Source organism: Leiobunum rupestre, chromosome 6 (genome assembly GCF_980474605.1).
Source record: "Leiobunum rupestre chromosome 6, qqLeiRupe1.1.hap1, whole genome shotgun sequence".
Taxonomy (NCBI): Eukaryota; Metazoa; Arthropoda; class Arachnida; order Opiliones; family Sclerosomatidae; genus Leiobunum; species Leiobunum rupestre.
Window position 1 is genome coordinate 54,841,213 of NC_143389.1, and position 21,364 is coordinate 54,862,576.

General features: G+C 37.1%; 5 protein-coding genes across 10 annotated transcripts; 4 read left to right on the top strand and 1 right to left on the bottom strand.

Moving 5' to 3' along the window:
- Positions 1 to 1,572: 1,572 nt before the first annotated feature.
- On the top strand, positions 1,573 to 8,242 carry LOC149942632 (glycosylated lysosomal membrane protein A-like). Of its 2 annotated transcripts, none has more exons than XM_090180052.1 (7): positions 1,573 to 1,733; positions 6,259 to 6,345; positions 6,411 to 6,686; positions 7,126 to 7,323; positions 7,388 to 7,621; positions 7,687 to 7,946; positions 8,015 to 8,242. In XM_090180052.1, the coding sequence occupies exons 2-7, from the start codon at positions 6,268 to 6,270 to the stop codon at positions 8,172 to 8,174; spliced, it is 1,206 nt and encodes a 401-aa protein (XP_090036178.1). In that variant the 5' UTR covers positions 1,573 to 1,733; positions 6,259 to 6,267; the 3' UTR covers positions 8,175 to 8,242. The 2 variants fall into 2 exon arrangements, with proteins under 2 accessions (XP_090036178.1, XP_090036179.1); XM_090180053.1 differs by lacking the exon at positions 1,573 to 1,733 and adding an exon at positions 1,777 to 1,905.
- mor (SWI/SNF- related protein mor) lies at positions 1,777 to 6,189 on the top strand. Of its 2 annotated transcripts, XM_090180048.1 has the most exons (3): positions 1,777 to 1,870; positions 1,943 to 2,111; positions 2,203 to 6,189. In XM_090180048.1, exons 2-3 carry the CDS (start codon positions 2,099 to 2,101, stop codon positions 6,024 to 6,026), a joined length of 3,837 nt encoding a protein of 1,278 aa, XP_090036174.1. In that variant the 5' UTR covers positions 1,777 to 1,870; positions 1,943 to 2,098; the 3' UTR covers positions 6,027 to 6,189. The 2 variants fall into 2 exon arrangements, with proteins under 2 accessions (XP_090036174.1, XP_090036173.1); XM_090180047.1 differs by lacking the exon at positions 1,777 to 1,870 and having other exon boundaries at positions 1,886 to 2,111.
- A 13-nt stretch (positions 8,243 to 8,255) lies between the features above and the next one.
- PCB (Pyruvate carboxylase) lies at positions 8,256 to 16,553 on the bottom strand. Of its 3 annotated transcripts, none has more exons than XM_090180049.1 (19): positions 16,425 to 16,553; positions 16,255 to 16,353; positions 13,205 to 13,367; positions 12,942 to 13,126; positions 12,825 to 12,859; positions 12,477 to 12,753; positions 12,029 to 12,417; positions 11,800 to 11,962; positions 11,545 to 11,727; positions 11,242 to 11,476; positions 10,724 to 11,105; positions 10,523 to 10,668; positions 10,361 to 10,455; positions 10,048 to 10,297; positions 9,740 to 9,984; positions 9,496 to 9,675; positions 9,183 to 9,431; positions 8,983 to 9,126; positions 8,256 to 8,919 (listed from the first exon to the last, which is right to left on the bottom strand). In XM_090180049.1, exons 3-19 carry the CDS (start codon positions 13,350 to 13,352, stop codon positions 8,668 to 8,670), a joined length of 3,558 nt encoding a protein of 1,185 aa, XP_090036175.1. In that variant the 5' UTR covers positions 13,353 to 13,367; positions 16,255 to 16,353; positions 16,425 to 16,553; the 3' UTR covers positions 8,256 to 8,667. The 3 variants fall into 3 exon arrangements, with proteins under 3 accessions (XP_090036175.1, XP_090036176.1, XP_090036177.1); XM_090180050.1 differs by having other exon boundaries at positions 16,447 to 16,537; XM_090180051.1 differs by lacking the exons at positions 16,255 to 16,353; positions 16,425 to 16,553 and adding an exon at positions 13,763 to 13,868.
- Positions 14,007 to 16,501, top strand: LOC149942635 (galectin-5-like). 2 transcript variants are annotated; one of them, XM_090180055.1, is made up of 8 exons: positions 14,007 to 14,097; positions 14,183 to 14,258; positions 14,328 to 14,416; positions 14,495 to 14,711; positions 14,773 to 14,883; positions 14,944 to 15,063; positions 15,131 to 15,216; positions 15,289 to 16,501. In XM_090180055.1, the coding sequence occupies exons 2-8, from the start codon at positions 14,238 to 14,240 to the stop codon at positions 15,593 to 15,595; spliced, it is 951 nt and encodes a 316-aa protein (XP_090036181.1). In that variant the 5' UTR covers positions 14,007 to 14,097; positions 14,183 to 14,237; the 3' UTR covers positions 15,596 to 16,501. The 2 variants fall into 2 exon arrangements, with proteins under 2 accessions (XP_090036181.1, XP_090036182.1); XM_090180056.1 differs by lacking the exon at positions 14,007 to 14,097 and having other exon boundaries at positions 14,240 to 14,281; positions 14,359 to 14,416.
- Positions 16,554 to 16,998: 445 nt separating the features above from the next.
- Positions 16,999 to 21,360, top strand: LOC149942636 (galectin-6-like). Its single transcript, XM_090180057.1, has 7 exons — positions 16,999 to 17,223; positions 17,295 to 17,386; positions 20,238 to 20,448; positions 20,507 to 20,617; positions 20,684 to 20,743; positions 20,801 to 20,886; positions 20,946 to 21,360. Exons 1-7 carry the CDS (start codon positions 17,203 to 17,205, stop codon positions 21,292 to 21,294), a joined length of 930 nt encoding a protein of 309 aa, XP_090036183.1. The 5' UTR covers positions 16,999 to 17,202; the 3' UTR covers positions 21,295 to 21,360.
- The last annotated feature ends 4 nt before the right edge of the window (positions 21,361 to 21,364 follow it).

Consider the following 21,364-nt stretch of genomic DNA (forward strand, 5'->3'; position numbering starts at 1 on the left):
AACTGCAGGAATCACTTAAGTGGAGTCCGATCACTAACTCTGGAGTGTGATTAAAAATTTTTAATTTCGAATGTTGTGGTGGATAAGAAAAATAAATAAACTATATCGAGTACTTAAAAAGCTATTGATTCATTAACAGAAAACTAAATGTTCCCATTTTTATCTTAGAAATATATAAATCCTAATTGATAAATAATATTTAGAAAAACAAATTCTCTCAAAATTTAAATTACTTTGTTTTTCCTGTAATAAACATTGTTATTATAGCATTAATTATAATATAGATTCTAATTCTGATAGTAAATTTTTACAAAAACTACGTTAATAAATTATAACTAGATAAAAAAGCCTTTCTTCAAGTTTTCTCACTTCAAATAAATTTTTATAGAAATAGAGATATTAGTTTATTTTCAAGTTTAAAAAACCGCAAAAGGGAGGCAAACTGCTACGGGGTGGCTTCGGTCTACCTCTATTAATATATAGCGCACGCTGGTCTCTACCTATTTCGTAGACACATTTGGAAGACAAGTTGATCAACAAAAGCTGTAAAGTGTTCAGGATAATAAATTGCTATTACGTAAATATTTTTCCGGTTGATACTAGCGCCATCAACTTGAGATAGTTAGAACAAGGATACTGTATTGGTTAGAATCACTAGCACTGTTCGGCTGTTCCACGGCAAAATCTAGTAAATGCCATTTTTAAAAACATGAAAAGTTTCTTTACTTCGATTAACATTATTTTTTTTATGATAATGTAATGGTATTTACGGGTCTATTTGGACGACTGAAATCTTTCTATTTGCGACCGAAAACTATCGCTACTCCCCCTTTGGTTCACCATTGAAACCTAGATAGGTAGCGGCTAAAGAAGACGCTATTTATAGTGTTTTCCGAGGTTTTTTCTCATCGTTATTGGTAGATTTGACTTTATAAATAATGATACTTGCATTTTAAAATAATTTTTACATCGTTTGCTTATATTTTGATAAGTTTATTTGGGACTTCTTTTGACTGTAGCAGACGCTATAACATAGGCACTACCTTGGAGAAGCTATAAGCACCCTTACGCCACCTAAACTCGTTTCAGTCGCTAATTAGGTGTAAATTTTACTTAAATCAAGGATAATAATCTTGCTTGAATTTACTTTTAACTCGAAATTTTAAAAATTGGCGTTTACTAGGTTTTTGCCTTTTAATGCCGTGTTTGCCACTAGTTTTGATAGCCTGACCATATTTTCTATTCGATTTATAAAAATATCTGGACGTCAACATCTTCTATCATAAAAAATTGTTATTTTTTTAAAATTAACCTAAAGTAAAAATTTATTTATTTATACTTAGGGATAACGACTATGTTGAGACGATTGTTAGTGTTGTTCCCAATCAGCCTCATGCTCGAAGAGTAAGCTCCTACCTCATAAAAAATAGCCAAGTTTCACAACGCTAGTCAATGACTTGTGTCTCCAAGGGAGACTTTCATCTATTATTCCTCTAAGATAAGATAGGACGTCACGTTACCCTACTCAGTAGGTGTGAGATCTTAGGATATCAAATATTTACAAAATCAAAACATTGAGTAGATGGCGTTAGTGTTAACCTAAAATAAATATTTTACGTCATAGAATTTTTCTCTCCTCTTAGACCAAAATTATGCTTAAAGACTGTTAACTCCCTATTGAAAAACCCGCGTTCTCGGCCAGTGCGTCTGTCGAATCTCTCGTTGGAACTACGGTAAGCGTATTTTTCATTTGATCCGCCCCTCGCGATCGACTGCTTCGGACCTCCCCCTAAAGGTTTTTTTTTAAACAAAGACTGAAGAGAAAGGGTTATAAGAGCTTTTTGTCGGCGTCTTTTCAAACGTCAAATCAGTGGTTTACCTGATCTTTGGTTACCTAATTGAAATGTAATCATTTCAGTTGTATTTTTTCTCAAGTTTATAGGTTTTTGTTAAAAATTTCTCGGCGCCATTATACTTTAGTGTAGCCAACTTGGCCAAGTAGGCGTTTTCGTTAAGCGCTATCGTAATAAAAAAAACTGCGTGTTTTCCTGGTAAAATCTAAAAAAACATTTATAATTACGAAAGAAGATACTTTGGAATGTCCGATGAAGGTAAATATAAGAACCTTCGTAAAAAATAAAGCATTTCTTCGATAAAAATATTGAAATGAATCTAAGCCTTTGCCGTTAATAATAATTGCAGAAATGGCGGCAGCGCGCAAAAAGGACGGCGGGCCCAACGTTAAGTTCTTCGATTCTAACGAAACTGTCGCCCAATTCGACACCGTGAGGCTATGGCTTCAAAAGAACTGTAAGAAATACACCCAAGCCGAACCACCCACCAATAAAGGATTGGCTAGTTTGGTTGTGCAACTGATTCAGTTTCAAGAAGATGCCTTTGGTCGCACAGTCAGCAAACCACCTTTGACAAGGCTCCCTATGAAATGCTTTCTGGAATTTAGACCAGGGGGATCTCTTTGTCACATTCTAGCCTCAGTTTACAAGTTCAAAAGTGAACAGGGATGGAGAAGATTTGATTTTCAGTCTCCATCTAGAATGGATAGAAATGTAGAGATGTTTATGACCATAGAGAAAACGTTGGTTCAAAACAAGTGTCTTTCTCTTCCCCATATTTATGTCATGCCCGAAGTAGAGAAGCAATTAGCGATGAGACTGAAAGATGTTGTAAAACGACATCAAGGAACCATTGCCGAGTCATTGGATGAAGCTAGTCATCTAGTTTACGCTACCATCCCCAGCACAGATAGCTCTGAGGAATATGTTAGAGTAGTCATGAAAAGGGACAAAAATATCATGCTTCATTGGCTTTATTACCCTGACAGTTACGATACTTGGGTGACCAATTTGGATATTGATCAAGAACCAGAATCTCCCAGACCCCATTCTGGACCTTATGAAGTGAACGCACGATGGCTGCTTGATTTGGATGAGTATAATGAGTGGATGAATGAAGATGATTACGAAATTGAGACTGACCCTTCTGGAAAAAGAAGGTCGCCCAGGGGAAAATTCACTTTGGAAGAGCTGCTAAATTCTGAAGGAGATCGCAGAGATAAGAAAGGGAAAAAGAGGAGGCGTTCCCCTTCGCCTCCCCTTGATAAACGCAAGAGAAAAGGCGGTCGAAGTCCAGCTGTTGGTGGAAAGAAAAAGTATTTGAGAGGAGATGATGAATCTGATGATTTAACAAAAGATATGGAAGATCCATCTCCGGAACCAAGTCTTCAAGAAGTTAGTCTTCCAAAGGCTATAAACATACCAAGAAGTACAAAAGATAATGAGCTTCAGCCTTTAAAAGGTGGTACAGTCACTGATCTAGATGGCGGGGAAGGAGATGACAAATCAGAAAAAGAAGAAAAAATTAAAACCTCACGACCTGGTTCACCTTCTCAGGCGAGAGTTGACAAAGATAAAGATGATGCGCAGGATGACAATGTGATGGAACAAGCTAATCACATCATAATTCCCAGTTACTCGGCTTGGTACGATTACAACAGTGTACATGCTATTGAAAGAAGAGCTATGCCGGAATTTTTCAATGCTAAAAACAAATCAAAAACACCCGAAGTTTACATTGCCTACAGAAATTTTATGGTTGACACATACAGGCTCAATCCAACAGAATATCTCACCGTTACAGCCTGTAGAAGAAATTTAGCTGGAGACGTTTGCGCTATCATGAGAGTACACGCCTTTTTGGAGCAATGGGGGCTCATAAATTACCAAGTAGATGCTGACAGTAGGCCCACACCTATGGGACCACCGTCGACCTCCCATTTTCATGTTCTTATAGACACTCCTTCAGGTCTTCAGGCTATGAACCCGCCTAGAAGTCAACAGACGTCCGCTACCCAACAGCTTCTTAATCTTGATAAAAACAAAGATTCCGAGACTAAAGAAGACTCCACAGCCTCAAAATCATCTGTTAGTGACAACTTCGGCTTGAGAATGGACCAGTATGCGAAGAAAAATGCTTATATGAAGAATAAAGCTGCTGCTACTGTCAGTCGGGAATGGAATGAACAAGAGACCCTGCTACTTTTAGAAGCTTTAGAGATGCATAAAGATGATTGGAATAAAGTTTGTGAACACGTTGGCAGTAGGACGCAAGATGAATGTATTCTTCACTTTCTGAGACTTCCAATTGAAGACCCTTATCTCGATGACCCTAATTTGGGAGGAGGAGCTCTTGGTCCATTGGCTTATCAACCAATTCCATTTTCAAAATCAGGCAATCCAATAATGTCAACTGTTGCTTTCTTGGCATCTGTAGTTGACCCAAGAGTAGCTTCAGCAGCTGCCAAAGCAGCCATTGAAGAGTTTGCCAAGATAAAAGATGAAGTACCGTCGGCGCTGTTGGATGCTCATCTCAAGAATGTAGAAGCGGCAGCCGTTGATGGCAATGCTGATCCAAAAGCAGGTTTGAATATGACTGGAATTGCGGGTACTGTTGAGAATAAAACTGAAGATGACACAGAGAAGTCTGAGAAAGAGACCTCGGAGTCTCAAGAAAGCATGGAGTTGAAAGCGGAAAAATCTCCAGATAAAATAGAGCAAATGGATACTGACACTGTAAAAGAAGAAAAAAGTGGGCCCCCAACAGAGAAGAATGTGGAAGCTATGGATGAGAGTGCTCAACAGGAAAAACCAGAGAAATCAGAATCCTCCACCATAGATGGTACGAATAAAAAGGATGATGAAGAAGATAGTGAATTTGCATCAAAAATACCAGAAACTGACCAAGACAGATTAATCAAAGATGCTCAGTTATCCACTGCTGCCGCTGCTGCCTTAGGGGCAGCGGCTGTGAAAGCAAAACACCTTGCCGCAGTTGAGGAACGTAAAATCAAATCTTTAGTAGCTTTGCTTGTAGAGACTCAAATGAAAAAACTTGAAATAAAGTTGAGACATTTTGAAGAGTTGGAGGTTATTATGGATAGGGAAAGAGAGACTTTGGAATATCAACGTCAACAATTAATTCAAGAGAGGCAACAATTTCACATGGAGCAATTGAGGGCGGCTGAATTCAGAGCCAGGCAACAGGCACATGCTGCCATGATTGCTCAACAAAATGCAGCTTCCACCACTGCAACCTCAACGCCCTCTATTGCGACTACTGGTTCAACCGCCGATCCGCCACCATCAACTGTAGCACCTTCTGATCCAACTCCAGCGGCTAACTCATTCCCTCCACATTCCACACAACCACCAAACACAACAAATCAGCCTACAGCTCCTCAAGCGCAACCGGCAAATTTACCACCACCCGCACCACCAACTGCTCCTGTTCAACAGCAAATTAGACCTTTTCCATCAACAAGGATGCCACTTACGAGTCAGACGGTACCTGGATCATATCCGTCAGCTGGGCCAACCCTTCCTCCCATGCCAACAAATCACCATCAACCTCCTCCACAAGCACCAACTCATTATCCAACTGGAGCTATGATGCCTCCTCATATGCCAATGTCTCAGGCAATGCCCACTCCTCCTATGCATGGACCGCACATGAACCAACCAAATATGAATCCCATGATGCAACAACCACCGGGAGGTCCTCATATGTCACCTATGAGTCACGGTCCACCTGACCAGTCAATGTTACCACCTCCAGTTGGTGGTGTGGGGAATATCCCTCCAGGACCCCCACATCCTATGGGACAAGGCCCTCCTAGACCTAACATGCCAATGGCAGGCCCTTATTCAGCTATGCCTGGACCGCAGCCTCAGGGTCCAGGATCTCATCAATATCCAACTCCAGACAGTAGTCAGCATTTGCATGGTAACTTTAGACCACCAACACCCATGGGTACAATGCAACCTGGACCTGGAATGGGTGGAATGTCCCCTCACCCTATGCCTCCTAGTGGTGTAGCCCCGCCAATGCCCCCTCAACAAAATATGGGAAGTGAAACACCCCCAGTAGAAAACCCTTGCACTCCAGGAAGCCAAGCACCCGTTGACAACTCTGGATCAGCAAATGAACCAAATTCTACACCTGATCAGTGATACTTTTAGAATTTACAGCATTTCACATTGTTGGCTTAATGTTATTTTTTAAATGGACTATTTGATACTTTTTCTTTTAATTGAATGTAGAATCGTAATAATATACCACTGGGTAGAAAGTGTTTTTGGAAATAGTGTTCAAAATAAAATTCCTACTCGTGAATCGTGTCATTCATTAGATTTAAGCCAATTTTTATACATTTTAAATTTAAATTAAACAATATTTAAACAGGTTTAAAAAATGGCAACTTCAGTAATACTGGTCATTTCAATATTTGTCTCATTCGCTTCTGTCACACATGGAACAGCACCCAGACAGGTATTTAGTTTATTTACCCTATGATACTACACTTTAATAGAGGTTAAATCTTAGATTGATTACAGCTTACAACCATACTCAACCCTGACTGTGATCGAGATGAATGTTGGAACCAAACGAAAAATACTTCATCTCATAACTTAGTTTATACTAGAGCTGATGGACCTAAAGACAGCATTCATTATATTTGGAGTACAATTGGAGCACCCACATCTCTAGTTTTCCTTACTACAATTTCATCTAAATTAACCATTAACTGGGAACACCTGCTCAACTCATCAACTGGGGCTTTTGTCTTTACAGAACCTCCCTTTTATGCATCAGCCCTCATTATTTCTAAGGCACTACTGTCAGATTTTGTAGAGAAACAACCAAAGTTAATATTAGAGAAAATTTATATTCATTAAATGCTAGGAAATTTAAAACCGTATTGACCACGTTGTCTATCACTATCAAGTATTAAAACTAAAAATTGCACACACCTCAAATTCATTAATAAGGGGCACTACTATGATCTATGAAGTCAAGTCTAAAAAGTCGTGCAAAAACTTGATGTTTAACCAATACCAACTTGTGCAAGTTTGTATGGCAAAAGCTAGACCTTCCTGCTAAGGTTCTACTCCCTTCAAAGCAGGTCTAGGAAAACGTGCAATTTCAGATAGGCCATTTAATTGTTATAATGATGTAAATTATTTAAAATCTTACAGCTGTTACTTCTCTAGTATTTACTTCAGATGGTTTCTCATTTCACGATCAAATTTCATTTATCACATTTTACAGCTTATAGAATTTAATGATGAAAGCGATATTGGAATTGCGGATTGGAACTCTAACGAAACAATTTATAGCGAATTAGATGGTTTAAATTGGGACACAGCGAATTATACTCTAGTTTCCTCAACAAGTCATGCTCAAAGTGTTATCAATACTTTAAGCTACAATAATGAACTAATAGAGAATGGACTTATTAGTTTACAAGTAATATATATATATTATAACTAATTTTGAAAGATGGATACAAATAAAAAAAATTATCCCCTAGTTTGATGTAACAGGACTTGAAGAAGAACACGATTCATTAATTCCAAAATTGCTTCGAAATTCAAATAGCTCCCAAATAACCATTAAACTGATAAACCTTCCCACCAACTTGAACAATTCTAGATATGGCCTAGAAACTATATTAATTACTTCTGAAAATCCAAAAACAATTGGAAAATGGAAAATTAATGAACAAGATACTCTCAATGATGAATACACACCAGGAGTATTTAAAGTAATTGAGTCTGAATATTTTAAACATTTTACAGCCTATGATTAATCATTTTAATCAACAAACAGGCTGTACAAATTAGCTCCATAGAAAGCCAACTTGGTTTTGGAACCTATTTAACCTGGAAGCCTGTTGCGTACACAAGTAATGAATTAACAGTGACTGATTCAACCAACGTTAACTTAAATAAATTGCAAGAAAACCAACCTATGGATACTATAAACAGTACTGCTGATAGCTATTTTACCAATAAAAAAGTTCAGAAATTCAACGTTACATTTGGCACCACAAAAGACGGATTTTACACTAAATATAAGCACCTTTCATGGTATAAGATCAAGAGTGAAACCAGTCTATAATAACTATATAATTATATATAATTTATTTTTCAATTAGGTCATTTGTCTATGGAGTAGGTGTTCCAACAAATGAAACCTTTTCAATCATGGTCATTATGACAGTTGCCTTCGGTTCTGGTATCCCTATTCTACTTATGATCTCAAGCTTCATATACATATGTTATCTTAAGCGCAAGAGGAAGCAGCACGATAATTAATTTAAAAATCTTAACAGGAGATAATGTGACTGTGATGTAAAAATAAATTTTCCTTAAGTATGAAGATATGTAAATAACTCGCAGAATATTTCATTACGCAAAAAATTTATAAACAAAACTCTATAGTATATATATATATAAATTTAACATTGTCTAAACATCATTTGGTTTCCATAAGTTCTATGTACAATAACAATGCTAATTGATAAACCTTTGTAGAAAAAAAAACAACTAGACAAATTCATTTAAGATACTTCCCAAATGAGCAAGAAAATTACCTGCTCAAATATATAGAATGGACAGATATTTTTTATATAATCCACTTAATTTAAAACCTAAAATCATGGTAAGCTATATGCCCCTACAATCAGTATCTTACAAACCTGTGCATTTTGCTTTCGGTTCTACATATTCCCCATAAAATTATGCTTAGATATTGTCAAAAAAAATGAGTACCATTTCAGTTTGGATTAAAGTTTGATTACAATTCGTTTCACTCTTCTATAAACATCAGAAGATCATCCCCATTAAGCTTCATATCTTTCTGAATGGATACAGATTTGACAACTCCAGAGAGTGGAGCTTGAACAACCATTTCCATTTTCATGGCGCTCAAGACCACTAAAGGCTCTCCCTTGTTGACTTTTTGTCCTTCTTTAACCAACACATCAATGACTGTTCCTGGCATGGGTGCCCCTACTGATCCTTTAATGGACTTATCGGCTTTAGGGTGAAGGTGAACTTCCTGGAATGGAAAATTTTACATTAATCTTTTGAAAAATCAAAAATTTTGGGGGCAAAAAATTACTTCAGCGATAGAATTGTCTTTGACAAAAACAGATCGAAGTTGTCCATTAAGCTCAAAGAATACTTCTCTATCCCCAGTTTTGGTTGCATCCTCAGCTACTGCCAATGTTTTTACAGCTAAGGTTTTACCTTGCTCGATAGTAACCTACAAATAAGGCAATATAAGCAAATGAAGATACAAAAATTATTTTGTTTTGTAACCTCAAATTCTTCCGCAACTTTAGGTCCAACCAAAAAAATCCTAGTATCAAGAAGATCCACAGGCCCGTAACGTTTCTTAAACGTCAGGAAATCATCACACACTTTTGGATAAAGAGCCGAGCTCATAACGTCAGTTTCTTTGATCACCGGTCCGTGTTTTTCCTTCAATTGATTAGATAATTTAGTAAAATCAAGAGGTGCTAACGTTTCTCCTGGTCTTCCTTCAATTTTAGTTAATCCTTTTAAGATCTGAAACAAGCCATGCAACCAATATTATATACATAATTAATAAGTTCATTTTTGGTAGTTTTACTCTAGATCGTAGGGGTTCAGGGAACCCACCATGAGGCATTCCCATGTATCCTTGCATAAATTCAATGACCGAGCTTGGAAAACTTAAATCTTCAGCTTTATCTTCTACTTCTTGGGCCGAGAGTCCATTTTGTACCATAAATTGGGCTAAATCTCCCACCACTTTAGAAGACGGGGTAACCTAAAAAGCAATTGGTCAATTTTAAATAATGAAAAATCTAATTATATAACTGGTTAGTGGTTACTTTAATAACATCTCCTAGAAGTTTATTAGCTTCAATGTAGGCTTTTTTGACTTTCTCAAATTTGGCTCCGAGACCTAAACTGAAAGCTTGGAATTGTAAATTTGTATATTGGCCACCAGGAATTTCATTTTCATAGACATCGGCATTTCCTGTTTTCATGGCAACTACACATTCAAACGGTGCATAAAGGCTACGAGTCTGTTCCCAATAAGCAGAATATTCACTAACAGTTTTCATATCAATCCCTATTAGTTTTAAAAAAAATTAAAATGAATTGGATATCCGATGTAATTGAAGAATCAATTTACCAGTATCAAGCGGAGTTCTTTGAAGACAAGCAATAATAGCACCCATACTAGGTTGAGAAGTAATACCGGACATTGAGTCTACAGCGACGTCAACAATGTCAGCCGAGGCTTCGGCACAGGCCAGCATGGAAGCAACACCAGCACCAGCTGTGTCGTGACTATGGATATGAATTGGAATTGAAGGGTGTCTATCTCTTATGGCAGTTATTAGTAATTTGGCTGCAGATGGCTTCAAAAGACCAGCCATGTCCTACAAATAACAAATTGAATTATTTCAATACTTTAATAGATTATACAATTAGATTTGACTGACTTTAATACAAAGAATGTGCGTTCCAGCTTTTATCAACTCATCAGCTAGCTTTACGTAATAGTTCAAGTCATATTTCATGCGGGCTGGATCAGATACTATAAAATTTGAATAGTTGTTTTGAAGCCAATTTTTCAAAGTTAAATCATCTTTTCTTGCCCTTACCATCTCCTGTGTAACTTATAGCGGCTTCAACAACTCCGCCAGCTTTTCCAGCAGCTTCCATACCAAGTATTAAGTTTGGGAGGTAATTTAGGGAGTCAAAAACCCTAAAAATGTCCATTCCACACTGTTTGGCTAACTCGCAAAATCTAAAAATAAAACGGATAAAGAATAATTCCCTGAAACAGTATTAATTTCAGTTACTTGAAGACCACGTTATCAGGATACGAAGTGTATCCCACAGCATTAGCACCTCGCAACAACATTTGGAAAGGAATATTTGGAATAATTTGTCTCATTTTCTCCAGTCTTTCCCAGGGGCACTCATGGAGGAATCTCATGGCAACATCAAAGGTGGCTCCTCCCCAATTTTCTAACGCAAATAAGCCACTCAATTTATTGGCCGTGAAAGGTGATATGTTCAAGAGATCGAGAGTTCGCACCCTCGTGGCTAACAGGGATTGATGAGCGTCTCTGTAAGTCGTATCCATTAAAAGAAGGCCTTTGTGTTGACGAATCGCCATAGCGAAAGCTTCGGGACCATCATTGACTAGGATATCTCTCCAGCCAGGAGGGGGTTTGGATCCTTTTAAGAGTAAAAACCAGTTTAAGCCATTTCTTGATAAAAACGTCTTTATAAAGGAAAAATCTCAAGCTAAGCAAAAGATTTGCATTTTGAAATTTTTTTCTCAGCCTGACCCTTTCCTTTAAATATAGTTTACCAGGGATGATTTCAGGTACCACAGGGTGGATTTCTGCTGGACTTAATCCAGTAGCCAGAGGGGTCATTGGGCCATTAACCATTACGTTGGCTAAGTAGTAGAGTAGTTTTTGGGCTCTGTTTTGACTGGGCAAAAAGTGAAAAAGTTGAGGATTTTCATCAATGAAATTAGTGTCTATTGTAGCGTTTAGGAACTTTTGGTTTTCAAGAACATTTAATAAAAATGGAATGTTTGTCTGAAAATAATTACGCAACTCAGTCTGAATATTAACTAGTACTTTCATAATTAATTACTATATCTTACTTTAACTCCTCTGACTCTGAATTCCCTGAGAGCTCTGTTCATTTTGGCAGCTGCAGCTTTCATGTCACTGGCATGAGCAATGACTTTCACAAGTAAAGAATCGTAGTATGGAGAAATAATAGCCCCAGCAAAAGCTGCAGCACCATCTAACCGAATTCCAAAGCCTTCTCCGCTTCTAAAAACCTACAATAACATTAAATAAAAAAAATCAATACCACTCAAAATATTAAAATTATGTTGTGCAAAACGATTTACTTCAATTCTACCAGTATCGGGTTGGAACTGTTTCGCAGGATCTTCGGTTGTAATGCGGCACTGAATAGCGCAACCCTGAACCTTTATATCATTTTGATTCATATTGAGTTCAGGGAGAGTAAAGCCTTCGGCAACTTTTAACTGAGACTGGACCAAATCAATTCTGAATACATCAAAAATAATCATTAAGGATTTGAATTGCCCATTTTGAAAGAAATTGTTTCCTTACCCAGTAACTTCTTCAGTTACCGTATGTTCAACTTGAAGTCTCGCATTCACTTCGATGAAATAATACTGACCAGACTCGTCTAACAAGAATTCCACAGTGCCGGCATTTTCATAGCCGACAAATTTAGCCAACTTGACAGCATCACTCGTCATTTGATTGCGAACTTTATCATTTAAATTAACAGCGGGAGCAATCTCAACAACTTTCTGATGTCGGCGCTGTACAGAGCAATCTCTTTCGAAGAGATGAACTATATTTCCAGCTCTGTCACCCAATATTTGAACTTCAATGTGCCTCGGCTTTTCAATGAACTTCTCAATAAACATAGCACCATTTCCAAAAGCAGCTAGTGCTTCGGAGGAGGCTCTTTTAAAACTATCTTCAACATCCTAGAAAAAAACTAATTAGCCTAATTTAGGAGAGGGTGCACATAGTAAAAATTTTCTACCTTCATTTCTCTGACAACTCTCATTCCACGACCACCTCCTCCATAAGCCGCTTTCAACATAACTGGCAAACCATATTTTTTACAAAATTCGACAGCAGATTTTGAATCAGTTACAGGGGCATCAGTTCCAGGAACAACTGTAACACCGGCATCAATGGCCGACTTCCTAGCTTCAATTTTATCACCCATTCTCTGCATGACCTCAGGAGATGGCCCAATAAAGGTAATACCATTTTCAATACAGGCACGAGCAAAATCAGATCTCTCCGACAAAAAGCTGACAAACAAGAATAGTATTTAAAAAAAAAACACACTATTTGAATTGGATTTATTTTCAATAATACTCACCCGTAACCAGGGTGAATGGCATCGCAATTTGTCTCCTAGAAGCAAAGAAAAATAAGAAGCCATTAACAAGTTTTAAGACTTATAAGGTAAAAGTCATGAGATAAAGGTGAAAAGTACAAGAGCAATTTTGATAATTTCTGAAACGTTGAGATAGGCTTGAACAGGTGTCAGCCCCTGTCCTATCAAATAAGATTCATCAGCTTTCTGTCTGTACATGTGCATTTTGTCTTGCTCTGAGTAAATGGCAACAGATCGTATGCCTAATTCCGTACATGCTCGGAAAACTCTTATGGCAATTTCACCTGGAATAATGGTCGATGGTTAAATATCAAAGATTGGGTAGCAAGATACCAGAATAACATATTTCAGAACAAATATACCTCGGTTGGCTACAAGTACTTTCTTAATTGGTTTATATTCCACTTGCGTGGATTGGAAGCGGCCATTATATAATCCACAAGCTATTCGTTGAGGAATTTGAAAAACAGAATGTCTCGAATGTTTAACAAGGAGAAGCACACCAGCCATGTTTACTTATTTAACCTATAGAAAAAGTGAAATATCCAACAATTTGTAAATATTTACTAAATGAATATATTGACTAAATTACCTAAGAGTTATAAAACTAACCTAATGAAAAATAATAAACTACTTTATATTTATTTATTGATACAGGCTGTGAAGCGAGGAAATTGGGTTTCTAAAAGCCTTAATATTTAAAGTTTATCACTCAAGTTACTCTTGGAAATGAGGCTAGACACTGGGGTATAAGAAAAATACTGTATAGACTTTTATCAATGTTAACTCCGAATCTTATATTTCAAAGTTCAAAATTTGATTTGAGGTTATATAGGTTTCAAAGGTGAATCAATTAAAATTAAAATTAAAAATGTCAACTATGACACTAATCTTTTAATCTTCAAAATCCAACAACCTACCCGTTGCCTTGCCTTGACCTTGTTTTTCCGCGCTTTAATTCAACTATACCAATTTAACCTACAAATCATTACAAGTGTAACTTTTGGCAGTCAGTACCTCCTGGGTAGCGCGCATTATTTTTAGGCAAAATTACGCAATAACGTGCTAATGATGCTGGGTTGCGCAAAACCGAAACGGCGGCCTACGCCCTCCATACTTTCAAAATGTTTTGGTGAGCTAAACCAATCAAAACAGAGAAAAATGCAGCAGAAAATAAAGCAGAAACAGAGTCCGGTTGCGCCTACAGCCCTACAATGCTTATCATTCTCTCATCTACTCCCATCTAACACTAATGGTAACAAAACTCTAACAATTAAAGCATATTAGTTATAAATCGATATAAAAATTCCACTAAGAATTATTTTCCAAATTTTTTCTAGACTATCATATTCTAAATTTTAATTGGCAACTTTTCAACAACTTTTACTGGAAAATATGGACTGTGTCATAAGTCCCGTATGTTAATCATTTATGACAAAGTAAATAAAATTCACTTAGTTATTTACAATTTGTAACTAATTGCAGGGAATTCCTTATTTTGACCTTATACCAAAAGGTTTAAATGTAGGAAAAGCTGTAATCATAGATGGTTCTATACCATCTAACAGTTACCGGTTAGTAAAATTGGTTGTCCATATTTAACTTTTCTTTCTGTTTTAGTATCTAAATAATTTAATGCAATTTTTATGAAGCTTTAACGTTGACCTAGTATGTTGCGAAAAGAAAGACCAAAATGATAACAGTGATGTTGCAATGCACGTTAGTGTTAGATTTGATCAGAAAAGAATAGTGCGCAATTCTTATTTGAATAAAAGTTGGATGCAAGAGGAAAGAGACCCACCAATTTTCCCAGTGGCAGCTGGTAGAAAATTTGAGTTGATAATTTTAACCGAAGAAACCCATTATAAAGTGATTACCCTTAAACAAAATTACCATTATCGCTCACTTAATAATACATATACTTCGATAGATTGCTATTAATGGCCATCATGTAGCTGAATACAAACATCGCTTTCCTTTTCATTCTGTCAAATCCTTGTACATTAAGGGGGAAGTTCTGATAAGTAAAATATCTTATCACGTAAGCAGCATGGATTAATTATTGCTATTATATTTGAATACAAATATTTTTAATATTTAGACCATGAATGTTCCAAAATTTGGTAAAGTAGGATATCCAACATCAACAATACCCCAAAATATGCCAATTGTCTGTCAAACTGGACCTGGATTGTCCCAATTTCCCCCCCTTTACAATCCAGTAAGTTGAATTAATTTAAGCCTAACCTTTCAGATTTCAAAAAATGAAACAGGCTTTGATTCCACAGTCTATCCCGTTTATTCAAACATTCAAAGATGGTTTACAACCTTTGGTGGTTAGCATAAGTGGTCGGCCCACCCCTTCTGCGCATAGGTATGCCAGATATTCAAAACATTCCTAATACTCAAATATCTAAACTTATTTTATAAATTTTGGACATGCTAGGTTTTCAATTGATTTTACAACGGAAAATTCAGATATTGCTCTTCATATTAATTTCCGCTTTGACCAACGTAAAGTTGTGAAAAATTCAAAAATCAATAATATTTGGGGTCCTGAAGAATATGGAGCCATGATATTTAAGCCAGGAGTCAACTTTGACTTGGTTATTACTATAAGCAATCAAGGTTTTCAATTTGTCGCCAACGGTCAGTTCTACGGAATTTTCCAACACAGATTAATGCCAATTTCTAGAATTGTGGATATGCGTATAGATGAAGATGTTATTCTATCATCCATTCAATTCATCTAACAATGTCTCTCTCATTCCCACTAAGTCATACCCATTTTAAAACACGCCTGAACTGGCCAAAATATATAAATACCTTTATTAAGCTAATTAAAAGCTATTATATTATTATAAAATATAGATAAATCTAATTACTTATCAAGTCTTCCTGAAAAGTGTCAACTTACTAATTTATAATTTTAAATTGATTCACATTATGGCATTATTTTTTCAAGCGTTTTTAGATTTTACCAGAAGTATATACTATATTCTTTGAGTAAAGTATCCATTTAACTGTAGAAGTGAAACATGTACCTTCGGATTTTTTGAGAAGTGCAAATTCAATCAGAAAACTTGAAAAAAATGATCAAATCATGGCTCAAAAATGGCAGCATTTATTACTCCACCTGATGTAAAAATAACTGATTTATACACAAAATTTTCCCTATGTAATATTTTTACAAAGTCACTATAATAAGGTATTTGCTCCCCCCCTCCCTACATCTTCCAAACGTTTTTTAAAAATTAAAACCACCAAACTAGAGAGGGTACATGTTCCAAAAGGGATGAATACTTATACTTGATTTTTATAAAACTTTTATGGGTATGGTATTAAATTGGAATTAATAATATTTCCTAAGAAAACTGTGATAGAATAATAGAAAAAATGAAAGGTGCCTTACTGATAGGCAGGAAGAAACAGTCCAGCTATTCAGAACGTTGTAATCATTCCACAGTTGTTTCAAGAATGAAAGAATCTCCCTAGTAGCTAGAACACCCACCTATAGGAGAGAAGATAATAATTAAAATTTATGGCGAACGTTTATGGCCAACAGGTTTTCTCCTTTTTTAACTTAAGTTTGGTTTTTGCTAACAGAGCAGTCTGTTTCCCACACTTTGTTTGGTTAATAAATGGTTTCATTCTATGAACATATTCTATATTTTTTTCATTTAACGATTGTGACGTGTGGGGCAACATTTAGTCCGCTTTTCCAACTGATTAATCAGGGGTGAGATATGTGGAAAGGCTACGCCAACGGGGGGATACTTGGGGAGAGGGACGGAACACCCGTGGCGGAAGTATGACAATCACACAGCCATCCACATTTTCTGCCTCCCAGACGTTTGGGATTATAGGACTTCGTAACTAGTCCCGGGAATTTTCTATCATTCCACGCTTGTTTGATCGGTTCAAAGTTCGCGGCGGTAAATGGGGCCGCTGTCAGCTGTGCGTTCTATAACCCGATGAAGTGTTTCGGAATTCTTTCACCACTAAAGACGAAAGTTAGTAATTCCATAAATTACCATAATTTCCTTACACGATACATTTTCTATACATTTATTATATTATTATAATTATAGTATTACATCAAATGACGTATTATTGTAAAACAATATTTACTTTCCCCCAAAGTTTTTTTCTGTTTGTCCCGCCCCTCGTACAACGACCTTGAATAAAGTGCTTTAGTATGTCATCCAAAAATGAAATACTCTCTACCTCTATCAATTCGCGTTACATGTCACTTGGTGGGCGGACGAAACGCTACGCTTTCTACTACGAACTTTCAAAATTCTCTTAACTATCTATAACATTATTGGGCCCCTGTACTGATAATTATTTGTCAAGAACAATGGATGTAGTGGTAAATCCGGTAAGTTATTAACCTGTATTATTTTTCCCATATTGGTAGCGTGCGTATGAAAATCTTATTTATATTTATAGTCTATACCCTACATTGGCCCTATTCCGAAAACCGGACTTCACATCGGCAAGGGTATTGTTTTTAATGGAACTATCTCACCACGTGCTAAACGGTTAGTAAAAACAGAAATACAGGGTGTTTCAAAAGGTTATGCAAAAATTTTAAGGAGTTGTAGGGGGTGATTTGAGAAGTATGCCTGTTTTTTTTTCTTATTTTCCTATGATTTTTGGTAATACGAAACTTAAAAAAACACGTGGTCGTTTCACGGAAATTCGAATTTCCATATCGGTCGCAAGGGACGGAGTTTCTGTTACCTTTGCCTAGTTGCTTTTATTGGAATTTAATTAGAATTAATATGGAAAGTTTTTCTTGTTCAACGAATTGTCTTAGTGGTAAAATACGTAGTGTATGCCCTTGTAAAAACGCGATGTTACTTCTTCCTCAACTTACTCTTGTGGAAAAAGGGTAGATTGTTTATAATAATGTATTTTGTCTATGATTTTACAAAGTTCGAAGGATTTTTTACAAATCTTGTCGATTGGCTACGGCATTTAAAAAAACACCGATGACTGAATAAAAGCGTTCAGCAACTTACGACGTCATTATGACGAAAAAGCTCATCGGTGGAAAATATCAAATCCATTGGGTTTCTTTCAGTTGACTGCTGCTGAACGTAGCCCATGTTTAACCCAAGCATAAGTAACATAATATTATTGTTACTTACGGGCGAAGTAGTAGTAGTTTGAGCAGTTATGTGGGAAATTCGCGACAAACGGAATCCGTGTCGAGCTTGCGAAGATAAATGTTTTATTTTAAAAACCTAGATCGATATTTTTCTGGTAAGGGATATGTTAAAATCTTCTGGTAAAACCTACTTTCTTTTTCGGGGAAGGGGCGAGCCCTACGAGTTAAGCTGGTACAAATTCCAGGGGCCCGTGTAGCCCAGAGGCAGCGCCAGAATATTCAGTGGCGTAGATAAGAATATATGTATTTCTACCATATTTGACATAATAAAGGTTAAGGTCAGGGCTAGAGCATTTTTAGCCGTATGGCCCGAATATTAGTAACAATATATAATGAAAAAAAAAAACACTAAAATATATGAAAAAATAATAGATTTAAACAGTTAAGTCTTTAATAATCAATAGTAGCATTAGCACTCATAAAGAAGGAACATTTTTCTAGAAAAGCGCAACCGAGCCCGCGGACACAATATCAGTTGCTGTAAAATTTTAAAAACCAATGCGAAAAAAAACCGATTGCGATTTTTCCGATGTGTCCGTACCAGTTGTACGGAATTTTTGTCTCGTGTGATTTTACCGATGAGCATCGTGACGTGAAAGTTATTTTATGCTATTTTTTTAAACGATGCCATCGATGGATTTTATGAAAGGTAGCGACATCTAAAGGCGATAGACGGTACTAAAAATTTAACATTACTGTACGCTTTATTCCCCTCATCAATAAGCATTACGAATAGTAGTGACATCTATACACGGCTCTCAGTAAATTAATTTTTTTATTAATCAATTTCTGGTAATTTTCTATAGGTGCTTCAAAGATGTAGCTTCTATTTTCGCGAGTTAAAGTTAAAGTCACCGAAACAAAGTTAACATTATTCATTTCCATTGTTGAAGCCATATTCTCCACGTGCTTCGCGACCGTGTTTTTGGGAAAACAACGAAAACACCGGGTACGTTCAACAACTCTCACCGATGACACCGGTTATCTCTTGTATGCTTTTTAGCGTTTCTGGTTTTGACGTCACAATAGTCATCGGTTACTCACCGAAGTCATCGGCTGAAAGAGTCGGTTTTTCCGATGACTGACTACTATAAATGCTACGCCATTTTAAAAAACACCGATGACTGAATAAAAGCGTTCAGCAACTTACGACGTCATTATGACGAAAAAGCTCATCGGTGGAAAATATAAATCCATCGGGTTTTTTTCCGTTGACAGTTACTGAACGTCAGAGTTGCCAGAATAATATTTTAGATCTCGCACAAACCAACTTTAAAACTAGCCCAAATTCTCGCACAAGCCAAATTCTGATTAACCCCAAAAGAGCCCAAATTCTCGCCCAAGAAAAATTACCGATTTCTGCTATAGAACGGGAATTGGCGCGTTATTTGAAAATAATTTTGGAAAATTATTGAAAACATCACAGTTTGCAAAGCTGGTTCCAGCTTATATTTTCTAGGAACGTTGATTCCCGTTATGAAGGATGGGGCTGAAAGGGGGAAAACCGGTACCCCGTTACTTCGCCTCGAATTTTTGGCACCAGCCCAAAAAACCGCCTCCCGCCCAGAGGTTTTTTCCCCCGCAAAGCAGCCCAATTTGGGCGGAAAACCGCCCATCTGGCAACTCTGCTGAACGTACCCACCGATGCGCCATCGATGGACATCGTGACGACAAAACCGGAAATACAAAAAGTCCTACAGTAACTTTTTTATTTTCCGATGCGCATCGATGGCTTTTTTTAGAGCAACTGAACGTACCCACCGATTAGCCATCGATGGGCATCATGACGACAAAACCGGAAATACAAAAAGTCCTACAATAACTTTTTTTATTTTCCGATGCGCATCGATCCCTTTTTTAGAGGAACTGAACGTACCCCTTGTTTACCGGAAGTAAATTATGACACTTCCAACTTCGTGATAAAAAACACGTCATCAACTTTATTGACGGGAAACAGAAATTAATGAAGCGGATTTGGAAAACGCAAAATTTTCCACACATTTCTGTCATTGACAATTGGCTTTGTTGGGGCCCTCGAAATAAAACTTAGTTTGGGGCAGTTTTAACGGCCATCTTTTAGTGTTTCCGTCTCGCACGCCGCCTGATAACGTATATTTATTTCTAGTAATAACGTTTCTATCGGTTTTACCGGGCCCGCTCTCCGAGGCCCAGGGGGAGGGGGGCGAAAATGCATCCCCAAGCTACATTATTTTTGTTAGCTTCACGATAGATTTCTTGTGCTGCGAAAGAAAGGACTGTGATCACGATGTGGCCTTTCATATCAGTGTCCGGCTAAATGAGAAAGTAATTGTCCGTAACTCAAATGTGAAGGGACAATGGATGGAAGAAGAAAAGTCTCTGCCCTATTTCCAATTAGCACCTCGTCAAGATTTTGCGCTGATAGTGCTAACTGATCTGGAGTGTTACAAAGTATAAACGCAACTTGCACAATTTCCAAAAACACCCCAAATAAAGTATTTTTAACTAGGTCGCCCTAAATGGTAATCACCTTATGGAATTTAAACACCGTTTGCCATTTTACGCCGTGAAAGCCATTGCTGTAAAGGGTGACGTTAATATGAGCCGAATAGATTATCAAGTAGGCAACTGACAGTTCAGAGTGTAAGATGGGAAACCAGCTAATTTCATTTTCATTTTATTTAAGAATATGAGCGTTTCCCCACATGGACCATCTTCTAACTACGTTCCACCAGTCTATAACCCGGTAACATTGCAATTCATATATTTTCTCTAGATTACGGCTAAGAGCTTGATTTTGTAGGCAATACCGTTTATGCAGCCCTTCAGAAATGGATTCAACTTTTCTTCCATTCGAATCATCGGGGCGCCTACACCCTACGCTAAAAGGTACTGTTATCCAAATTTACCGAGGTTAAACGATGCGAGTAATTCGAACGCTTTTTCAGATTCGCGATAGACTTTCTGGCAGACCAGCGTCAGCCACACGCCAGTGGGGAAGCCACTGATATCGCGGTTCACTTCAATGTGCGTTTCGACCAAGATAAGGTAGTCATGAACTCTAAACAGAATAACATTTGGCAACAAGAAGAATCTGGCCATCAGAAATTTGAGCTTTCGTGGTTCGAACGACTGATCAAATTCGACCTCATCATCACCATCAACGCTCAGTTCTTTCAGTTCATCTCAAACGGCAATCTTTGCGGAACGTTTCGACACAGATTGCTCCCTATTTCGCGTATCACCAGCATGCAAATCCACGGTGATCTTCTAGTTTATAACATTCAGTATTCCTAAATTTCAACTATGGCGCGCGGGTTTTGTACTTTTTGTGCCAAATAAACTTTTTTAAACTTTCCAAAATTAG